The sequence below is a fragment of the Caloenas nicobarica genome, chromosome 7, assembly GCF_036013445.1.
Source record: "Caloenas nicobarica isolate bCalNic1 chromosome 7, bCalNic1.hap1, whole genome shotgun sequence".
NCBI classification, from domain to species: Eukaryota; Metazoa; Chordata; class Aves; order Columbiformes; family Columbidae; genus Caloenas; species Caloenas nicobarica.
The window spans coordinates 10,047,879-10,069,581 of NC_088251.1; the positions used below are offsets into that span (position 1 = coordinate 10,047,879).

A 21,703-nucleotide genomic window follows, 5' to 3' on the forward strand; every position below is an offset into this window, starting at 1 on the left:
ACACTCATGAAAAAAACCTATAATATTTGCAGAAGGCATATAGGTCAGTGAAACACCCTTCTGCCATGTTTTTAAACTGGAGAGTACTAATACCACTTATAATTCCGATAAACTGTAGCTCCTGACTATTCAAATTCATTGACTAATTTTTCAAGTGTTCAAAAAAACCCCAATTATTAAGCTGATATTAAAATATGATTTTAAAATCTGAGTTATAATCCTCATTCTAAGACTGAAGGAGCATTAGCACTGAAAATTTATCAGTTTGTCTGAAACATGCGGGTGGCAAGAGTCTCTCCCTTGTTTACGTTATTCTAGATATTTGAGTAACAATTTCAATAATTTTCAATTAATTACTTTAGAGCTACACAAATGTAGAGAACATAAATCTCAGTGTTTATGGTAAAATTGTTTTTCTCTGCCTTTCCCATTTTGCTCAAATTCCATACTGACTTTTCCTTGCCTTCTTGATTAGGTTCAAATCTTCCATAGTAGTTAAAGAGCCAGCCAAAATTAGCAAATTTTCATCTTTCCTACCACCAAGTAGACTAAACAATCTCTCATTGTAAGACCACATTTTCTCATTCATGACCCTGTTATTCTTCAGACAGATGCTCAGAAGGTTAGCGATGTGTGAACATTTCTTTTGCAGAGTTTTAAAAGTCAAATACAACATAATCACATCCTACACAAGGATATAAACTCTCATATTTGGTCTTGTCCCACAGCAGCACTAATTGATCTGCAACAAACTCTTAAGTGAACCTGGTTTTCCTTAGCTGTTGTTTTCTCACAGTCATCATTTATGGCCTTCTTTGTAAAATTACAACAAACAAACAACACCTCCCCCTCCCCAACAAACTTTGCTCAAACCAAGAGAGATCCTCATTCAATATTAGGGCTACAGACAAGCAAACTACTCACATGAGCATGACTTGCAAGTTCAGGTCATGGAGTTTGTAGCAGAACTTAAGGGACTGACTTGAACAAAAATTGTACTCAGTAAATCCCAAGTTTCCCTTTGTTCCTGTTGTTGGTCACTTCATCTCTTACATCTCTTGAGCACAGCCAAAGCTCTAACCTGCTACTATGAGCAGAAGTGAAAACAATCTCATCTAAATGATTCTGTGATTCTGTGTAAATGAGTAGCTAATAAGGACAGGCTCCTGATATCACAGCAGTTTTAAATCAGCTTGATGACTTCATTCCTTGGTGTGTGATCAGAATGATGCTGGAAAGCTGAATTAGTTTTGCTTTTATCAAAAGCTGACAATTTCAATCAATTGTGGCAAGGAAAGTGCCAAGTGCTACTGGAAATCATACTCAGAACACACAAAAGAGCTTCTTTACCTGATAAAGATTAACAAAGCTCCTGCAGACACCTGACAGAAGACTAACCAAAGTAATTCCCATTTCCACTATTTGCTTCCAAATACTAGATCTGTCCAAAATGCTGGTGTGTCCATGGGCCAGGGTGGGAGAAATAAGCTTAAAACTCTGGTGTGTGTTTGACGACATTACTGCCTTTGTCTTAAAATCTTTAGAAATGCCACAAAAAAATTAAATCTCTGTATTTTTTTGATCTTGAGTTTCAAATGTTACTTTCAGTCAGCTTAGCATACTGTCTAGTTTTAGTCCAGATGTGCAACCTCAAGAGAATGATTTAATTTTGGTGTCTCTACTTGCAAAGCTCGGTGATACCTACACATGAAGCTACTGTTGGGAGAGACTGAGCTTCCAGGATTTGCCTATTAGAACACTATCCAAGCCTTCCATTTTTTTGCATTCCTGAATCTCATCAAAAGGCTTGGCTTGATGAAAACTGGAAAGAGTAATTTAGTTCTGTACACTATTATATGTTCTCTAATTCTTGAGAAATTTAGCAGAAATTTCTCTCCACAGCAGAAGTCATGGGCCAGGACAGAGCACAAAAATCTCAAATGCACCAGCACATAAAAGCTCTCTGTCTGCTGAGGAACTAAGTTTTAGGCTAAACATTAGGGAAAGCTTGGAACAGTTTCATTGAAGCGATGGGGAATGTTCATCAGTACAGAGCAGCCCAGATGAATATTTGCCAGGACTGAAACAGAGACAGTCAATCCTGTCTTAACACAAAGGGAAGAATTTTTCTCTGATCACTTCCAAGATGACTCCATATCTCTTGGCAAATTTGTGGATTAAAATTACATGACCCATGTAGCAAGCTATCATGCAGATCTGTGATAAGAAAACATTACATTTAGGAATTTATGGCTTAAACACTCTGTAGTAAATGGAATGTGTAAAATTTGGTACATATTGTTCTGTGACAGTTATATTGTGAGTGGTGTGAAGAACAACATGATCCTCAATTTACTACTGGCCTTAAGGAGTTTGACTTCATTGATTTCTGAAGCATTGTCTCCAATTATTTCAGCAATTACCAATGTCAGCTTTTGCTAACAGGCTCCCTACTTCACCCTGCTTCACATAAACAATCTCATCACATTCAAAATATTTTCACTGTGTTCACTATTCCTGAATACCATGTCAGAGAGAACTCATCCAACTAGAAACTACTTGTAACTCCTGCAAGAAAGCACTGCACTGTTTATGCTGATATAATACATGCTTTCTCATGAAAGCATGTCATGGGACATCTATTGTGGTTCAGACATGACAACGCTGACTATGAAATGCCTTTTGTTTCACTCATGACACTGTGAACCTTTTTAGGCCCTCGCTGCTTAATGGTAGTCAATATACCTCAATACAGAGAACAAAATCACAAAGGGTTACATGATATTTAACCTATTACAATGCTTTACATTCTTGGTATATGCAGTTTAGGACTAGATTGGATAATTATCCATTGGGACTCTGCTTTCTTGCAGAAACACAACTGTGCTTTAGATAATGTTCTTTCCAGCTGTTCAGCTGGACACAAGTAGATGGAAGGGGGGCAAATGAGATAGTAATTCCAGATGATAGAAAAGAGGGAATGGAGAGGACAGAACAAAGGCCATTGTGCATTTAAAAAAGGAATGAAAAAAGAGAACTAGAAATATTGTCTGAAGAATGCTGAGAGCCCTGCTCATAATGGACATAGTGTAGGCAGTTTGACACATGGATAAAGCTTTCGAACAATCTGAAAAATAAAACAATGCTACAATATAAATGCTTCTCAATGAATGAAGGACACATCCTTCTAAGACTGTGCCTAGGTGCAAGGAGATTAAAACACTGACTTATCCTATGCACTTAAGTTATTAAAATGTAAAGATAAATCAAGACGATCCTTTTTTTTTTTCCAGGTTTGAAGTCAACTCTGTATCACTTAGGCTGTTGGAGCTAAAGGTTTGCAAAGGCCGAGGTGGCATTAAACTAGTCATAGCTACATGCTTGCAATGTTGAAATTGGTCCCATCCTGAAAGGCATTCAGCACTTTCAGTATATGGCTTGGAATTCTCCATGTACCCTGTTTGCTTTAGCTATGGCGGTTATACAGCAGTTCAAAAGACCTCTGCACCTTCTGTAATGCATGAACTGAAAAGTATTTCTAACATTGAACGAGAGTAAGATTTTTCAAAAGCACTTTGGAAACAACGTACAGAACACTGTCCAGGAAAGATGAGCCAGGTTTATAAAATGGCTCTCAATTGATCATTAAAAATAAGAAATACATCTTACATACATCAGATTACATCACATCTAAATTGAGAACAGGGAACCCACAGTGTTCCATACTACTTTAAAATTCTTGCTGTTCAGACCTAGAGGTACATTTCCTGTTTTTCAGCTGGACTCCTAATGATGAAGAATGCTCACCCCTGGGAATTTTGCTGACACGACATTTACGTTTTCCAGATGTTTTGTTCATCACTTCAACAAAGTAACAAGGTTTCTTTTTAAAGTCAGAGATGAAGTGAGGAACAATCAGGTACTAATTAATGCCAAGGCTTAATCTGGAATAACCAGCCGTACACTCCTTATCCAAAGACTATCTTGTGATTAACAGCAGCACAAAGCTTATTAGTTCCCTTCTGCAAAGGTTCAACACTTTGTAATTGATAAAGATTAGTTACTTATTGAAAGACAAACATGTACAATAATATAAGAATCAAGTAAAGTAACTATATTAAATGCTTAAAAATCAGAATTTTTTTTTTTTAAAATGTCCTTATACTGGCAGTAACAAGCACTAAAATACCCTATGTGTATTTTATCATTTCCATGTAAGAATAGAAATATTAAGGACGGGGTTTGTTCTGTAATCAGTCTTGAGCAAGAAGCACAAAAAAAGCTTCACTGCCCCAAAAGATGACCCAGAATCTGCCACTCACTCCCCCCTTATTCAGTCTCTCTCAAGTTAAGGGAATTGCTCCTCTGGTTTAAGTTAACCATATGCTTAAATATGTTCCTGAATCAAGGTCTAAATTACTGGAGTAAACAGCTGCAGCTGTAAATATTCAACATGGAGCAGACATGTTGCTAACGGATTTGCTGTTTCAATCATTTTTCAGTGTAGAAATACATCCTGAAGTAAAAATAGAAATATATGTACCAAAAGTTGCTGAAACAATTTCTACTCAAACTTCTTTTGGCTTGAGACCAAATATGCAAAGTTCCTGCTGGAAAGAGGAATTCCTCTCTTAGCATGAAAACAGGGCAAATCCAGCTGTATGTTAAACTTCACTCGGTATCTGCAACACAAAGACCTTTCTGCAGGAAACTGCAGAGACTCAACAGTCATGGCCTAGTGCGACTGATACTGAGACAGGCGTTAGCTCAGAAGAAAATATTTTTTATTATGGATTTTTTTATTGGGGATGGAACCAGAGATTGGTAGGGAAATAGGGGGGAAAGACAGGGATAACACTCGCTGTTTGTTTTGGTTTGCCTCAGCAGGGACATGACTGTCTCTGCTGCTGTTCTTCTGCATATGGAAATGTGGGCTTTGTAGCCAAGAGAGAAGGCAGAATAGACATAATTAACTTTTCACATCTCTAGGGTTCTGAGAAAGCAAATAAAAAAAAAAAATCTGTTGCATCCAGTGCTGAATGGCCAACCAAGCAGGTCAATGGGTGGAGGCAGAGCACTCCATGCTCCGTTTAAGGAATCGTCCTACGCTGAATGTCATCTCAGCCTAATGACCGCAGGGGCCTTTTCAGAACAACTGAAGTTGTTTGAGAACTGCTAGGAACAACTGCAATCCAGGCCCAAAATCTGAAGGCCATTTCTAAACCACTTATGTTTTAAATCACTTCTGCTTAGGACCAGAGGCAATGGACTCAAGTTGGCTGCTGGGCAATTTCAAGTAGATACCTGGGCCCATTTCAACTGCTGCTGGAATAGATTGCATCGAGAGGTGTTGGTATCTCCAACTTTGGATGTGTTTGAAACTTTACTGGAGAAGTCTTTGAGCAACCTGCTCTAATTAGACTTGCTTTGAGCAGGAGGTTGAACCAAATGACCTCTAGGGATCCCTTCCAACCCAAATTCTCCTATGATTCTATGAAATGTTGAAAAATAACTGCAAGGTCTGGACTATCCTGGAGTTCAAAAGTACAACAAAGTTTGACTAGAAATGATGCAGGAAGGAAAACCACCAGAATTTTCCTGGAAAGAAGAGTGAAGAAGCTTGACTACAACTAGCACAGAGGGGGGATGCATTCCCTGCTTGTGATTGTAGTCACACTGGTCACACAGCTGTTGGCAAGTCATATAACTCACCACCTGAGAGCTGAACACTTACTGCTTCATTTCCATCAGCTGGAGCTAATGCGTTTGTCCTGTTGGAAATCAAATTTTAAAAGTGTCTTTAAAAAGAGCAGATGTGTTCATGAGCTTCTCAAAGCATCATGGGTAACAACTCGGAAGACTAAAATCTGAAGATTAAAAGAGAATTTTTAGCATAAAAGTTTCCTGGTGAACCCAACACAATAAAACATGGTTCTGGAGGGTAGCAGCTATTTTTCTGCAATTCAGAGAGAGGTAGATAGAATTTATCTGCTAATTGGATAAAGATACAAATCTACAGAAATTTTTATCTGGTTACTTTTGGATTTGTTTGTTTCCCACTGGGCCATGTGTGGCTTGGAGACTGTCCAAATTCTTTTCTTAAAAGCTTTTCTAGGCTATTGGCTTAGGATATGGGCAAAAGACTGAAGATCTTTCAGAACATATTCTTTTCTGCTTCTTTCTAACAGACTGTGCACTCCCCAATTCACATTGACGTAGAGGCCAAGGGATAGACATCTGAGACAGCAATACCGCAGATCACCGCAGAAGATGCCATTTCCTTACGTTAAAACCTATTATTTGAAAATTCTGTAACTGAAACTACACTGAGCTGCTGTTATAGTCTCAGAGTCTTACAAAGGAGTCATAAAATGTCAGGATGTCCAGAGCTACGGATTCATGTAAAAGGAACTGACCAATGTTTTGACATTATCAACATGCCAATATTATCCTAGTAATGCAATGCCATAAGTGAAATATACTAGTTTAACAGAATCTCAGTAGGCTTGTTTACAGAAAAAAAAAAATATATTATGAATGTATAGGTCATTTCAAAGCAAGAATATTTAAAAACATCAATTACAAAAATTGTCTTACCTAAATACCCCAAAACCCGTAAGATAACAAATTCCAATACCTAAGGCTGGCTACCTTAAGCTGCTAGAGCAGCGGACTGGGACAGCAAGACCTGTGCCTATTATGCCACTGATTTCCTTAGTGAGCTACAGTAACCTACAAAACCTGTCCTTGCTTTTATTCCCCATCTACAGAACATGTTATGCACAAATACATGGCCAGGGAAATCAGGTCATACAAAGGGAGTAATTTAGCCTTGTAGCTATCTAAATATCTAATCTGTTAATATATTTGGCCAGATTCAGAAGAGATGCTGCTTTACCTTTCCCAGACAGTAAAAACAGAAATAGACATTAATTTCATGCACAGGGTATTAGCCTGGCATACAACTTTGAGCATATCAGCAAATACATATTGTGGGAGCAGCAACTAAGTTGAGCAATAGTCAGTTTAACATTACCTTTTCTGTGCAATAATAACAACGTGAAGAATAGTCCTCCAGCATCTTTCTTTATTGGTTCCAGTAACTAAGTGAAACGTGTGGTGTGTACTGAAGTGTGCAGAAATTAGGGCATAATTGCTGATCTGTTCTAATTATTTTTCTTATGATTCTATTTATCTGATTTTTGCTGATTTCTTGAGGTCTGAATTTTATGATTATTCTTGTGACTAAACAACATTGGAATGATGCTGAGGCTGGGATAATGCTAGACCCTTCTACCCAATAGTCATAAAAATATTAAATTCACCATAGTTCTATTACCTGATTTTAAATAACATCCTGAGAACCTTCTACTGCAAGTCGCATCTATGCCGAGGCTTTTTTTTGGGCACATTTACCTGAACTGAGCTTAAATCCCAACCTGCCTTTCATCCAGACAGATGGCTCAGCTCAGGATTTTTGTTAAAGGAAATCCAGTGCCTTTCTGACACACAGAAACATGCCATCTTGGTGCTCAACTACATAATCCTTTTGTCTGAAAAGAAGAGCCAAGTATATTTCAGAAAGATCGTATTTTTCATTTGGCTTATGGAACACTTATAAACTAGGACTCCTAACTGTGATTCCCAAACAGAAAACAAAGTCAAAGGTTACAGGATGTGTTTTTGCTTCAGCTTCTTCAAATTACTTGCAAATGTATTCAAACACAATATGAGGAGATACTTTATTTTATTGAAAATAACAGACTACAGGGTGCTGCGAAAAAGGCTGAGGTACCTCAAGCATAAACATGGAAAGAATACATTGGTTTAGAAACCCATAAATCCTTATTTGAATCTGCCAACCTGAAAGCCAAGTAAAGCCCGAAAAAACTATTTTTCCTAAATGCTATGTCTGATTAAGCCATACTATTAAATGACAGCTGAACTTTAACATTAATATGATATTATTTAAATAACTGCATGATTTTTTTTTACACTAAAATGATGAATGATTTTTGGACAGCTCAATTGACACAAAGCAAGAAACCCCTTTAATGAGATTTGACAAAATGGAGACATATGCAGAATATTCGTTACAGCTCATGTCGCAGAGCCCTTCCTGGGGAGACTTCGGTTTGGTTGTGTCTTTTCTTTCGTTCTTTTTTTTTTAGTTTATTTTGATTGTCTACAGGCACTGAACCATCCCTTTCAATTGCCACTTCCTTTCTCCATGGATTTTGAATTTAGCTTGTGTCATTTACATATTACTCTTAATCAGAGAATTTTATGAGTTACAGTTTGGAGTTTGAATTGTAAAAAATCTGTGGAATGAAGCCATGAGGGTGAGTCATTTTAACCTTTGTCAACTGGGTATACAAGGAACTAACTGGGATATTTTTTATGAGGAGACTTATGAAGAGATAAAGCTTGCACTAAAGAACAACTTATTGAACTCTGGTTCAGATATTTTCCAAGCCAAGTAACAAATCAAATCAACAACTCTGCTAAAACTTTTTTTTTTAACAAGCAAATGGCATTACGGAAATATGCAACATAAAGGCCCATGGCAAGGGTAATTTTGTGCTGAACACTACAGAGGATGCTCTAAACTCCTTTAAAACTGTATTTTCATAGCACCCAGCACCATCTATTAGGGGGATGCTTTTCTTCTTTGCAAAGCAGAATATATCCAGAAACACGGACGTTGCAGAGAAGCTCAGGTGCTGTTTCACTGGGTGAAACAGAGATGCCACTAATTCAAAAAATCTGTCTGGGAAGGTACTGATGTAAATTTAAGGTGGGTAGTAATCACTGGATAACTCCCTCTCTGCAGTCCCACATAGATTTTTGGGATGTTGCAAATTTTTTCCTTCTGTATCACCTCACTTTGATCCCAAGGACAATTTTCATAATATTGAAAGCATGGAGAAAACATGCCCAAACCACAAGGTTTGACAATGTGTCTGCCCCATCTATTCAGGCAGAACTGATCATCTTAATCTTTTCTTCTGTGTATAAATTTACTCACCTCATAACATTTACAAACTTTCTCTCATAAAATCTAACAGGTAAAAAACCCTGAAAACACCATAATCACTCAAGAATAAGGAACACAGGATATCATAATCGAAAAGCTTAATTTTAGAACACACGCACACACACAAAAAAAAAACAGAAATAAAAAAGAAACAAAGATGAGAAATGACTGAGCAAGGGGTAATCCCTCAGGCTACAGAAAACTCTTTCCATAGCTGTGATGAAGCCTTCTATCTAACCATGCCTGCTTCACCACCAGCATTCATTTGAAGACATTCTACATAGCAGCCTGCGTAAAAAAAGTCAGGTACATCAGCAAAATGCTGAGGTTGAATTAAAACTGAAAATAAAGGCACGGAGGGAGAGAGGAAAAAAACGAAAGAGCAGATGCGTCCCTACCTTGGCCTTACCTTCGCAACATTCCCGTCAAAATTCTGGAACTCTTCCCCAGGTTTGCATCTGTTTCTCTAAGCTATGGAGAAAAGAGTCCCATTAAAGGCAAAAGGCACATCTACTCCATTCTTTGCAAAGCACAGATATTTCTACCGTCATTTGAGTCAATTGGCTTCAGGTTTAGCCCATGACAAATTCACATGTAAGGAAACCACTAAAGCTCTGAATTTTAAAAAAGGTTGTGTCTGGTTTTCACTTATGTAGAGATGAAACCCACGAAACATAAGACATTGAGGCAACAAAAACGAACCATGAAAAAGAGCAAAAGCTTTACAAATAAAGGGCTGCAGGTAGAAGCTATATAAATCAGTATCCACAATTCCCATTGATGTGTGCATATGTATTGGTTACGTATATTAGCGAGGGCATCAAGGGATGAAGAGACAGCCATGCACTGTGTTCTTGATGCTCTATGAAAAGAACAACGAACGTATTTTTCTTCCACTGTATTTCAAAGACAGTATTTTAAAGAGAAAGCGAAAGTACAAAACAGTGTCTTTTTATCAATTCTATGTAAAAAAGCATGCCTATATTGTCCCTCAAACAGAAAAGTTGTACTGACCTTACAGCAGCTACCACTGGGAAGGATGCCCAAATACTTTGTGAACAGCATATAGTATGCGCATAAGGCACAGCTGTACAATACATATTTTTGCATGTAAGGATCACTCACTCACTGACAATAGCATTTTTGTAGTTTATTAGGACACAGGAAACCTACATTTACAGCTAAACTTAATTAGCCGACTTGTTCTACGGCTCTCAAAAATTTTGCAAAATAGGTGCAACTGATTAAAAATGAAATCAGAGACATGAAAAGTTATGAATCAGATGAACTTCATATTAAAAAAGAGCAATTACTTCTATTGTTCTTTAAAAGGTATTAAAACCTCCCTTCTATTTTTGTGTTTATTAGTGTCCCACAGAAGGAAGTCCAGAAATGAAGAAATATATAGGAAGAAATGAGTTACTTTCCTATTGCCTCTTTTGCTACTGGTAGCTAGAGGACAGAAATCTTTGGACTTCTTAGAGATCTTGGAACCTGACATAAAAATCTACTATAAATGATAATGTAATGATTGCCAGTTATCAAATAGCAGGGATCACTGTTCCTAACATGCCCCAAAACACACCTGTGTGTACATACATAAAACCATTCTTCTCCTTATGACAGCTGAATATTTACCTCTTCATTATCAAATTAGACTGAAAGGGTTACCTGACTCATTGCCTTTTTACTAAAGAAACTTTGTTGTAGAAGACAAAATGCATCTTGTGTTATAAATCCATCAGAACAGTAACTCTGCCAAGAAAAGTGGCAGCCTTCCAATAACAAATCACCTTCACCATAACCAATCACTATTGTATCCTGAATATATGCACAGCAGCAATATTTAAACCAGCTTATATTCTGGAGCCAAATATTGTAAATATTTGCTACCAGATTTAATGCTTATTACTGAAATCAGTATTTTCAATCAACGACATGCAACCTTATTGCACAAATTCTCTCCTTGTTCTGGTAAAAGGTATTAAGGAAATACCAAGTAGAAGCTGTGACTGGATAACACCAACCAAGACTTGCTCTTATCAATGTCATATTCAGTAGGAAGGCTTGCATTGACTCTCAGATCTCTGTAATTATGTGCCATGATGGAAAAAAGATGAGCATTATATTCCAGGGAGGCCATTCTCTCATTTTTTCCTGATCCATCTAGACAACTCAAGCTCCAGAAAAGCCGTTTAGCTCAGTTTGACACAAGTAACAGAAGAAAAACCGTCACAATAATTTTTAAAAGGTTCATTAAAAAGCCAAGTTCTTATCTATGCTAGAAGGGAATCTAAAGTACAATGTATGCTTCACACTGGTCTTTTATTATTCATAGAGATGCGTTTAACACTTGGGGCTTCTCCTCCCTTTTCACAGGAGAGAAGCTCCCTCCTTTTTACCGCTATATGTTTGATCGTAACTTTCCTCTCTTGCTGCAGGATTCTACCTGACAGCTAGAATCAGTACTGATAGTTAGGAAGGGGAGGATGAATCTTAGAGGTTTGACAAACTCCTCTAAGCAAGACAACCTCATATTTTTATGGTAATAAAAAACCCCGACAACAACAAATAACCCACAAAATAAGCAAAAGAGATGTTAAAAAAGAAACAAACACACATATAGTTGGAAGATCTCCCAAGAGAACACTAAAAAAACCACCTTTTCTTCCTGCATTAGCAGAAAAAACAACACAAAGAGTTTCAAACTGTAAGTTCGTTTTTATTTAAAACTGAAATATCTGATGGTAGTTCTTCCATCATTTCTTTACCAATATCTGCGTACTGCAGAAGCCAAAGAACGGGCAGCAAGCAAAGCTGTTAAATGGCATATGATAGCATTTCTTCCTTCCACAGAACTGCTGTAGTGAAAAGATTTTGAAATATTCTTTGATATTAGCAATGGTAAATCTACATGATGTTTAAGAAAGTTTTTAAAAAATAATATTAAGAATAAAAATGAGAAAGGAAGGAAGATGAACAAGATGCTGATGTTGGTATCTTGTCTGCCTTAGACACATTTTAATTCCAGGTCTTCCTAAAAAATGTTGCACCTTTTAAAGTCCTGTATACTCCAGTTAACCTATCTGACTATTGTAGCAGAGCTTTTATCCCTTTTCTTTGGCTTAAAAAAGAGTAGTTTAGGGAATTCCTCCTCACAACTGTTACTACACATGTATTTTGCACTGCATACCATCTTCATTTATTCAAAATGATACTGGCTATGTCTGACATTTTTCTTCATTCAAACGTTTTACTCTGCAGACAGGAAAACTCGTACATGTACATTTAATCAAACTACAGAGACACTAACTTATTTAAATTTTGCTCATAATAAAATCTTCCTATTTTTCACAACATTGAACTCCTAAGAACTGGCCATCATATTCAAGTTATCATTCAGCTTTCAGAAGACAAGATTATTCCCTGGTTGATTGGATAATAAGTCCATGTATTCAATGTAAAGCTATTACGCATTGATAGAGCAACCTCTGGCCAGATCTTTAAAAAATCTCTAGCAAATGGAAAACTTGCCAAGTTATCCAAGACCATCCCTGACTGTACATCTGAGTACAGACACACCTGGGACAGGTCCACTCGTGTGGATCCAATGCAGAATTCTTCTGAATTCCCTAAACAAAATATTTTAAGTGGCATATGAAAAAAACTTAGAATTTTAGATCTTCCATTTATGACAAGAGGTCTTTCACTGAACTATGATGAGATATGCCTTACTAGAATACCCTTTATTTTTTACATTGCTCCTTGCAGCTTACAGGTTTTGACATCAAAGAAATTTGCTTTTCAGGTGGAAAGCAAGGAAAAGGGAAGTTTATGCTACGAATTATGTGTACACAGTCATCAGAACTACACTCTCTCTTTCCTGAGGATTTTTAGGATCAGCACAAAGGGCATTGCCCAGGTGTTACTTGTCCAGCCAGAAACAGAAAAGCATCTCAGACCCTCCAGTCACTAGGGATGTGGAGATGAAATAAGATACAAAGTTGCCTGAACAACACCTGGTAAATGCTCACAATCCTTAGTTAAATTTAATGATTTAGTGACATTTAATGTTTTAAAGTAGCTAATGGCCAGGACTTCAGAAAGCAACCGGTAAAGCTGACAGAAAATGCCTCACTGAAGCTGTCATTGAGCTTTACCATCAGAGCTAACCAGGTAAAGAAACTCCTTGGGATGCATAAAGGAGTTTTCTTATGTGGCACTGGTCAGCTAGAGGTCTGCAAGAGGGCTTTGCTTTCGCAAAATTAGACATTCAGGAAAGTATCTGATCAACGTGCCGTTGACAGAAAGTCACAGGTGCAGTCACTCCTGGTTCTGTGAGCAGAAATCAGAACCAGGGAGGCAAATTTCTCAGGCTGAACTTGAGAAAAGTCGTATGTGTTGGATGGGATGGACTTCTGGGCATCTTCATTAACTCGACAGAGTAGAAGTGATGTCTGTGGAGGCTGCTTCCAACAGCGGGTTTGGCAGCTTCAGTGTGACTGCCCGTGGGAGCGGCTTTGCAGGACCGGCCCCATAGGAGACACTTTTAAAGTGCTCCACTGCAGGTGGTGATTATATCTCATGATAGCAGCTGATTTACATAAAACTGATCAACATGCCGGATTGTTTTTGCATGCACAGAGAACTTGCCCAAAGCAAGTAAAATCCGAGACCAGCAATTACTTATGATCAAACTTACCCTTTCCCGAGCACGCTGGATCTTCTCTCTGTCATGGCTGAGGTTTTCCAGCATCTCCTGTCCAATCTGCTCTGCATTAAAAAATCAAAATGTAAATTATGAAAAATATAGCTTGTGACTAAGGCCTCAAAATGCCAGGTTAGATTGTAACAACAGCATTTAATACGTGTGGTAGCCTAATCACACCTCCTAACTGCAAAGAGGAAGGCATCATTATACCAAATGTTAAGTTTTTCAAGCAACATAAAAATGAAGAAGTAACAACCAAACCAGAAGCTGTTCCCGTGCAATCTCTTGACATTGTGTAGGCCCTGGGAACTGACACTGACCTTCGGTCTGTGGAACACAGGTGAGAAGACTTTCAGACTTCCCACACGCTCTTTAAGATCACAACTTGTTGTAGAAACAAAGACGGGAAGCCTTTGCTAAAACACCCGTCATACTTACACCTCTAAAGACACCAAGAAGTCGTATTACAAAAAAAACTTTCTCTGTGCCTCTCAGCTTTTACCATTGATGCTTAAATAAAAGCTATTTCAAGCTAAGCCCAGTTACTGGTGTCTATTTGCCCCACCATGGACTATTTCTGGCAAGCTTGGAGATACACTGTAATGGATCTCCTGATGTTTTTAACAGCAGACATGTATTTTACATTAATCTACTGTCATCACCATTTTTTTCCACAGGGGTTGTTTCCTTCCACAGTTTATGCTGAATCAAACGTTGCAAAATTACAGTGGAGAGGCCTCAAGATACGATACAAAGAAAACACAAGACACAAAAACTTTACTCTCCAAACAGCTTCAGTCAAATGCTCCTCTTACACTGAAATACTAGCAGCAAGTACAGAGAATCTTAAAGCTCTATAGAAACACTAAGAAACCCTGCCTGCATTTCCCTGAAGGTGAAAAATAAGTTAAATTGTTCCCATTTTACCGACAGGGAAACAGACCCCCGCAGCTGACGCAGCTGTAGCTGAAGCGGCCTCAGGACACACAGCACGTGTGACACAACCAGCGTTTCTGTGCACGTCCAGGGAGGCTGCCTAGCTGGCTTGCCACAGATATACACCAAAGCCGAGTAAAGCTACAACAACATGATTTTTTTTTTTTCCATAATCTACAAAAATCACGCCTTGCTTTTTTTTCTGGTGAATGAGTGGGATCTTAAAAAGTCATTATTTGAGAAGCTTCAAGAAAATGAATCATTAAAAAATCACCACTTTGGTACTAGAGCAAAGATGACTATTCTTATATTTTTTTTAACAGATACAGTAAATTTCCAGGAAACAATCCAAAGTAGAATCACCTCAAACTTTAAAAACTCGAGACAAGCAATTTTTTTTTCCTAAATCCATTTAACACAAGGTATATACTCTGCCAGATGAAGTCTAAGGAAATTCATTACATATACATTTCTCTATCTGTTGCCAAGTACAATACAAGTAAGATAAATATTTCCTCAGATATCTGACCACAAATTGACATCCTCATTATGCTATCTTGTCCCTCTTGGCTTGCTGCTCTTTACTTTTAGCTGTATACACAATGCCTCCCAAAGGTGAAATGTGGTAAGATATGTGGTTCTTGAGTTAAAAAAGCTGTAAGGTGCAGTACAGCTATACAAATGGTAGCCTAAGAAAGAGATTCAAGACAGAGCTTTGCTTATGTTTGCATGTCAAGGACTTGGGATGAAACTATTCTGAGCTTATTCCTCATCAAAGCACTCAAAATACTATAATGCACAATCAGATAAATGCATTCAATGTAATCTGGAGAAGGAAAAAAAAAAACCCATAAAAAAACCTCAAAACCAAAACCCAAAGCAAAACCCCTTAAAAATAGAGAGGAAACAAAATCAACAAATTAATAACCAAGTAGCATGAGGTGGAAGAATAACAAATATTCTTGCTAAAAATCATACGTATGTTTGCATAGACGTAAGGGAGTGAGAGGAACAGATTTTCCTTCAAAGGAATAACTATAAAGTAAATGGCTAAAATGGCTTGGTATTTCACAAATAAAGCTCAAATATACGTTTATAGGAAACAGCTCTATTTTTATTACACCAATTTTAAGCAAGTTACTGTGGGATTTTTTTCATCTTCTTCCTGTCACTGGCAAGTTCACACTCTTAGCTTTTTATAATGATTGAGTTTATTTTCCAACCATCAATGTGACAGCAGCATCAACTGTAAGTGAGGGTAAAACACCGTCACTTTGACGAATAGTGTATTTTCCTCTCATTGTCGATGACTGAAGACATCAATAAATAAGGAAGGAGAGCATGTCAGCCAGAATATCACAGAATGAATTGTTGATATGACACTTAGGGATTAAACCTTCAGCCATGAAGTTCAACCTAGCAGAGGGGTCTGAGAACTGAGATAGTTGCGTTTCTTCCCAGCAGCCTCTATAGATAAATAATTGGACGGATCATCAATTTTACAGGAGCAGCTTTACTCTACATGCACTTTAGTTGATGATCTTTGGCCTTTTTGGGCTAAAATAACAACATAAGTTGAACAAAGAGACATAATGGAGGTAACATAATCTCACAATAAGTTTGCAAACATAAATTGACACCTTTATCCACAGATCCTCTTCATATCCTCGCTCTACTGAGAAAATTCACTGATGACAGTGAAACTTGATTTTTAGCTGGAAGGTCAAGACAATCAAACAAAAATATTAATAAATAAAGAAAAGACAGACTTATAAATTACAGGAAGACATGTCTCCTCACTTGGTTTGCAACTGAAGGTGCCCAGGACTGGGAAAAAAGTAACATTAGCCCACGGTACTGCTAATTACAAGCTTGATATCCTTGCTATCTGCTTGCTATAGTATTTCAAGTTTCCCCACAACTCTGATGTTTTCCTGCCAGTTAAAACCTTCGTCTGTGTGGCAGATTCATGCTTTTAGTGCAGCAGTGCTTTATAGGTCTTTCCAGACTATTTACGATGCAAATCGTTGACGATGCGACTACAGTTATGTGAAAAGGTCAGGTGTATAAGATATACTGTAGTACAGATGCATGAACTAAGACCAATACACAAACCGAAGGGTGTTGCATGTTGCCAGTAATGGTGTTATTACCACAGAATCTCAACAATGTTAGGATTAATCTCGGGGGATTATACCACCCTTTTAGTTGGTATGTACAGACAATGTCTAGTAGAGTGTAGTCACAAGTTCTACAATAGACTGCGTGGTGCTGCCTCTTCTAACCAAAATTCCCAAAGAGATGCATAAAATTATGTTCTAAAATTACAGCTAAACCATGAGAAGCATATATATTCAATATAGCAGCTACCTCCGTCTTAAACAATGCTGTGACGAATAGAAAAAAAAATTCTGAAAAAGTACACAATATTAACAAGCACCAGCCTTAAAAGGTGGATGCTAAAATTCACAGCTCTAAATGTATTCTTATTCTGCCTTAAAGGTGTTTGAACAAGGTATGGGAAATCAGCCTCTTCAGTGTCAAACACTTTCATAACGCTGCGTTGTGGGTCCAACAAAAATGGTGCCTGCTTCTATGAAACTGTGCTACGCAAAAAAAATTGTAACATTTATTACCCTAAACCACTGAAACTAATTAGAAGAATGAAGATGCTTTCCCCAGCTGAAGAAAAAAACAAGACCTCCAAAAAACAACAAACGCAAACCAAATTCCCCCCTTCACAAGTGCAAAAATTGGCACATGGTTTTCAACTTTTCTATTAGATAAACCCAAAAGACAACGATCACTTCTAGTGATGCATTACACTCCTGAATAGGCCCTTTGGAATTTGCCTGTAACCTAGATGTAGTATTTATATGTATCTACGAATCATAATTATTTAATACATGTTCCACAAAGCTTGATTTCTAATACCTACACACATATCAAGGATGCAAAATAAGTTGTGCTTGACTGGTTTTTCTTTTCCTTTTTTTTTTTTTTGCCTCCAGCCATTAAGTATTTATTTACTTTATCAGCTAAACTGATTCTGAAAAAGCTTTTTCTAATCACTCGAGTCAATAATACTTTTTTCCTTAAGAATGACTGATTTATTTACTCAAGAGACAGGAATGATACAGACTGAGCCTCTCCAGGCTTTCGGATAAACAAACATGCATTTTTGTGAATTTTGAAGACAGAGTCCCCATTTTTCTTTTCATACGGAAAATAAAATAATCCAATACAGTTTATACAGCACTTTTCCTCTCAAAGTGTACCCTGTGTGTGTGTGTGTGTATATATATATAAATAAAAGCACATTCCATAACAGGCTGCAGATATCTTGATATGGTGTAACATGTAAAAAAAAAAAAAAAAGCTTAAAACCAATGAAATCATGGAGAGGATGTCTGGAAATACGATTTGCCCAATCTCATCATATGTACAACACGTGCATCTGACATGTGGAACCAGAGGTGGGAAAAGATGAACTAATTTACACTGGGAAAAGCAAAAGATCATGTTAAAAATCAAGATGGCTGTTCCACAGAATCTTGCAAAAAACTCAAAAGTGACTGTGTGTTGTGAGAGAAGGAACCAGAGCAGGAATGGAGAACCCTTCCCCGCTGAGATCCTCAGCCTTGCTCCCGCTCTGAAGATGTAGCAAAAGCTGATGGAAGATTTTTGGAGAAGAACTATGCTCACACGGGTAGAAACGCTGTAAACATATTTAAGGCTGGCGTACCTTTTTTTTTCAAAAATCCACTCCATTTTGGACAGGTTAAAAGTTTAAATTTTAGGAGACTAGGAGAGATAAATCATGAACAACAGTTTCTGGAAAAAAAAGCTAGAACGCGTTAAATGCTAGCTGTTCGGAGGTGACAGCAAGCAGATTTACAAACTCGGAAAATATATGTTGCAGGAGTTAGAAGAACCTGGGGCCGAGTCAAATGCTTTATGCTTCTGACAGCAGAGAGTTAATAAAGAAAGTGATGACATATCTTGAAGTGTAGGAACACAGGTAAAAGTACTATAAATTTACAAGCTCACAGTTGATATATATTTACATTGAACAGCCAATATAATTAGAGACAGAAGGATTTAGATCATTAAAGTTATTAAACGACAAGTACAGGTTAATACAGATAAATGAAGGATAACATAGTGGCTATAAGTCAATGGAGAGAAAATTTGTAGAGCATTAACAGAACAGTGAAACATGAGAGTTGGTGCTCAAATGCCTCACGAATCTGCCACAGAGAAGTTAATCTGCACACTGTTAAGTGGTCACCTAGCACAATAAAATAAAAATTAGCTACATGCCATAGGGACCAGTTGTCCTCTTCAGCAGAAGCAAATGCCGTAGTGGTGCAAAGAGTACGGACAGTCGGCAGCATACACTGAGATATCCAGCACTTCCAGAGCTGTCAGAAGTTCAGTTGCAAGGGAGAATTAAAGAAGTTGCCAAGTCTTACTGTGAAAGCAGAAAACACCTAAAAACACCCCCCAATCCTTCAAAGTTCAAAATGTCCATCAAACTTAAAACACAAACATTTTTCAAATGAAAAAGGTCCCCATAAGCTATAACGGATGTCCATGAAATTATTTTCATGGGCCAATAGGAAAAGGGGTCCGTTGATCCTGAGGTCAGGGAAACCAGAAAGAAAAACATCCAGAACACCTAATCAGAATTCAGGCTTTGTGCTTTTTTTCAAAATAAGGAAGAAAAGAGATTTGAGGAAGATGCCACATGCCTTTAAGAACAAACTGGGAGCATTTCATAACCAACACCTCCCATGGTCCAGGCCTACTCTGTCCTTCTCCAGGAAAAAAAAAAAAGGCAGATGAATGGGAAGAAAATAGGAGAAAGAAAGGAAGAAGGATGATATGTGACAGACCTAGTAACTTCACCTCCAGTAGCCTTTTCTTCTTCTAAGGTTTCATACCTTTTCTAAAATCCTAACTTACATCAATCTGCTGGTATAAAACTACTCATTTCTCACTAGCTGATGTATTTTTTTCTGTCTACTCCCATCACCCATCTAGCTGAGCTCCCTCACTAACATCCTCACAGCAACATTCACAGGAGGTGGCAGACTTTGATTCTCCCGAGCGCTTGTCTACATTGAAGTCCAGCCATTGTTCTGGCCACACACCAGCGCGGCAACGCTCGCCCGCTCCAAATCCTCCCTTCGCGTCTTCTTTTTTTCCTCCCTTTCTTCAAAAAAGTTGTAAGGCAAAAGAAATCCTTCCTTAGTGCATCAATAAGTAAACAGCTTGCTTTTCCCATTTCAGTCGCTTATGTAAGTGAAGTTAGGAACCAACCCTCAGTATCTTCTTTTCCTACTAATTTAAGCGCTGTCAGGACGGAAGATGTTTCTGCTCACTCTGAGCTTAGCGCAGGGAATGGATGCTGCTTCTTTACAGTACTGACAATCTTCAGCTTCTCTGAAAGCGATTTAGCAAGGGAGAGCATTAACAATCCTGATGGCATCCAAATTAAGTTGCAGAAACATACCCTTTAAAACTTGAGCCACAAACCACCACTTAATTAAACCTGTGACTCCAAACAGCACCAAGATGACACAACAGTGATCTTTGGTTTTTCTAGCTAAGGTTGGATTCATAATCATAATTTAATGAAAAACGCTCCACCATCTACCAAGTCTGCTATAAACTCAGAGCAGTGTAAATAATTACTTTAGACCCTGCAGTACTGGTTATTTCAAAGACTTAAAACGTGTAGGCAGAGAGTTGGCAACTTAAGACTCCTGCATTCAGCAGCTCAAGGCTCATAAAGTTGGCCCAAATAGTTGATTTACTCTTAAAGCAACAAATGCACTTCAAGACACAGAGCTGAGCACAAAATAGATGAGAAAGACAATCAGCCAACCAGCAAACAGAAAACAAAGTTGCGGCACGTTTCCGAAAGAGAAGAAAACACTTTGAAGCGTTGAAATATGTTATAAAATTGAGGTGTGGAGCAAGAGATTTTTTTTCAAAATTATTTAACCACACAAACCCACAGCATATGGCATTTAAACAGTACAAAGATGAAGAACAAAATCTGCTAGTCATATCTGTAAGCACTGGAATTTGTTTGTTTTGTTAACTGATTCCTCATGATCCATTTATGTAGCTGAAACTTATCAACAGGAACAAGGTTCTTTGCAATATCTCAGCCTCTGGGCATGAGAAAAACTATGAGAAGAGTATATCCTTCAACCGTTTGATTCTGAGAAATTTGCTCCTTGCAAAAAGCAATATCAACAAATAAAAACAAAGCCAGAGCCAAATAAAATGACATTTGGGTTTGTTCAGGTTTCCCCTAACATCCCGATATACCACGTTTATCCAGAATCTGTAGACAGATTAGAAAGTCAGGAAAGCTGGCAACACAAGCAAAAAGTCCATGTTTGATCTTTAATACTTCCATGGAGCTAAAGAGTGTTTTAACCTTTCTTGCACTGTTCAGCAATTCATTTTAAATGTGAATGGAACTATCTCCTGCTGTACTCACATTCATATTTAAACAACGAAAAATAGACATAAAATAGTGCCCAAACATTAGAAAAATAAAACAAACCTAGAGGATGATTAATAAATAATGCTTAAAATCATTGACCAAAAAGTGTATCAGGCTGTGCAAAAATAAAGCACTCTGAAAACAGTGTGTATATATATTAAAAACTTTCTTAAATATCGGAAAGCCCACAAAGCAGGTGAACAGCTCAGCAACCTCGAAGCTGGCTTCAGTGCAACTCATCCTTTGAATACGAATTAGCAATGGGTAATCGCAGCATATTTATGAGGCCTTTTGCCTGGTCCTTTTCTCCAGTGAATGCTGTATTATTCATTGCGTGTGCCCTGACCCCAGTGCGCTCCTGTTCTGACAAATCATACTTGATTAAGACAAATCTTTATTAGTTAGCTAGTCAACTTCCCCATTTATCATTTGCAAATCCCATTCTCCTTCTCGGGTACAGTAAAAGTAACTGAAACCACTTTTTCTCCATATA

At 37.7% G+C, this 21,703-nt stretch overlaps 1 protein-coding gene across 2 annotated transcripts in view; it reads right to left on the reverse strand.

The window, feature by feature from the left end:
* The window catches only part of VTI1A (vesicle transport through interaction with t-SNAREs 1A), a 268,497-nt gene that overhangs the window by 91,357 nt on the left and 155,437 nt on the right, over positions 1-21,703 (reverse strand). The window contains exons 6-7 of one of the 2 annotated variants that reach the window (XM_065638988.1): positions 13,740-13,810; positions 9,447-9,508 (exon numbers count right to left, since the gene is read on the reverse strand). In XM_065638988.1, the coding sequence (XP_065495060.1) occupies positions 9,447-9,508; positions 13,740-13,810 (133 nt within the window). Of the gene's footprint in view, positions 1-9,435; positions 9,509-13,739; positions 13,811-21,703 lie in introns of both variants that reach the window. The other variant, XM_065638989.1, reaches the window with a different exon arrangement.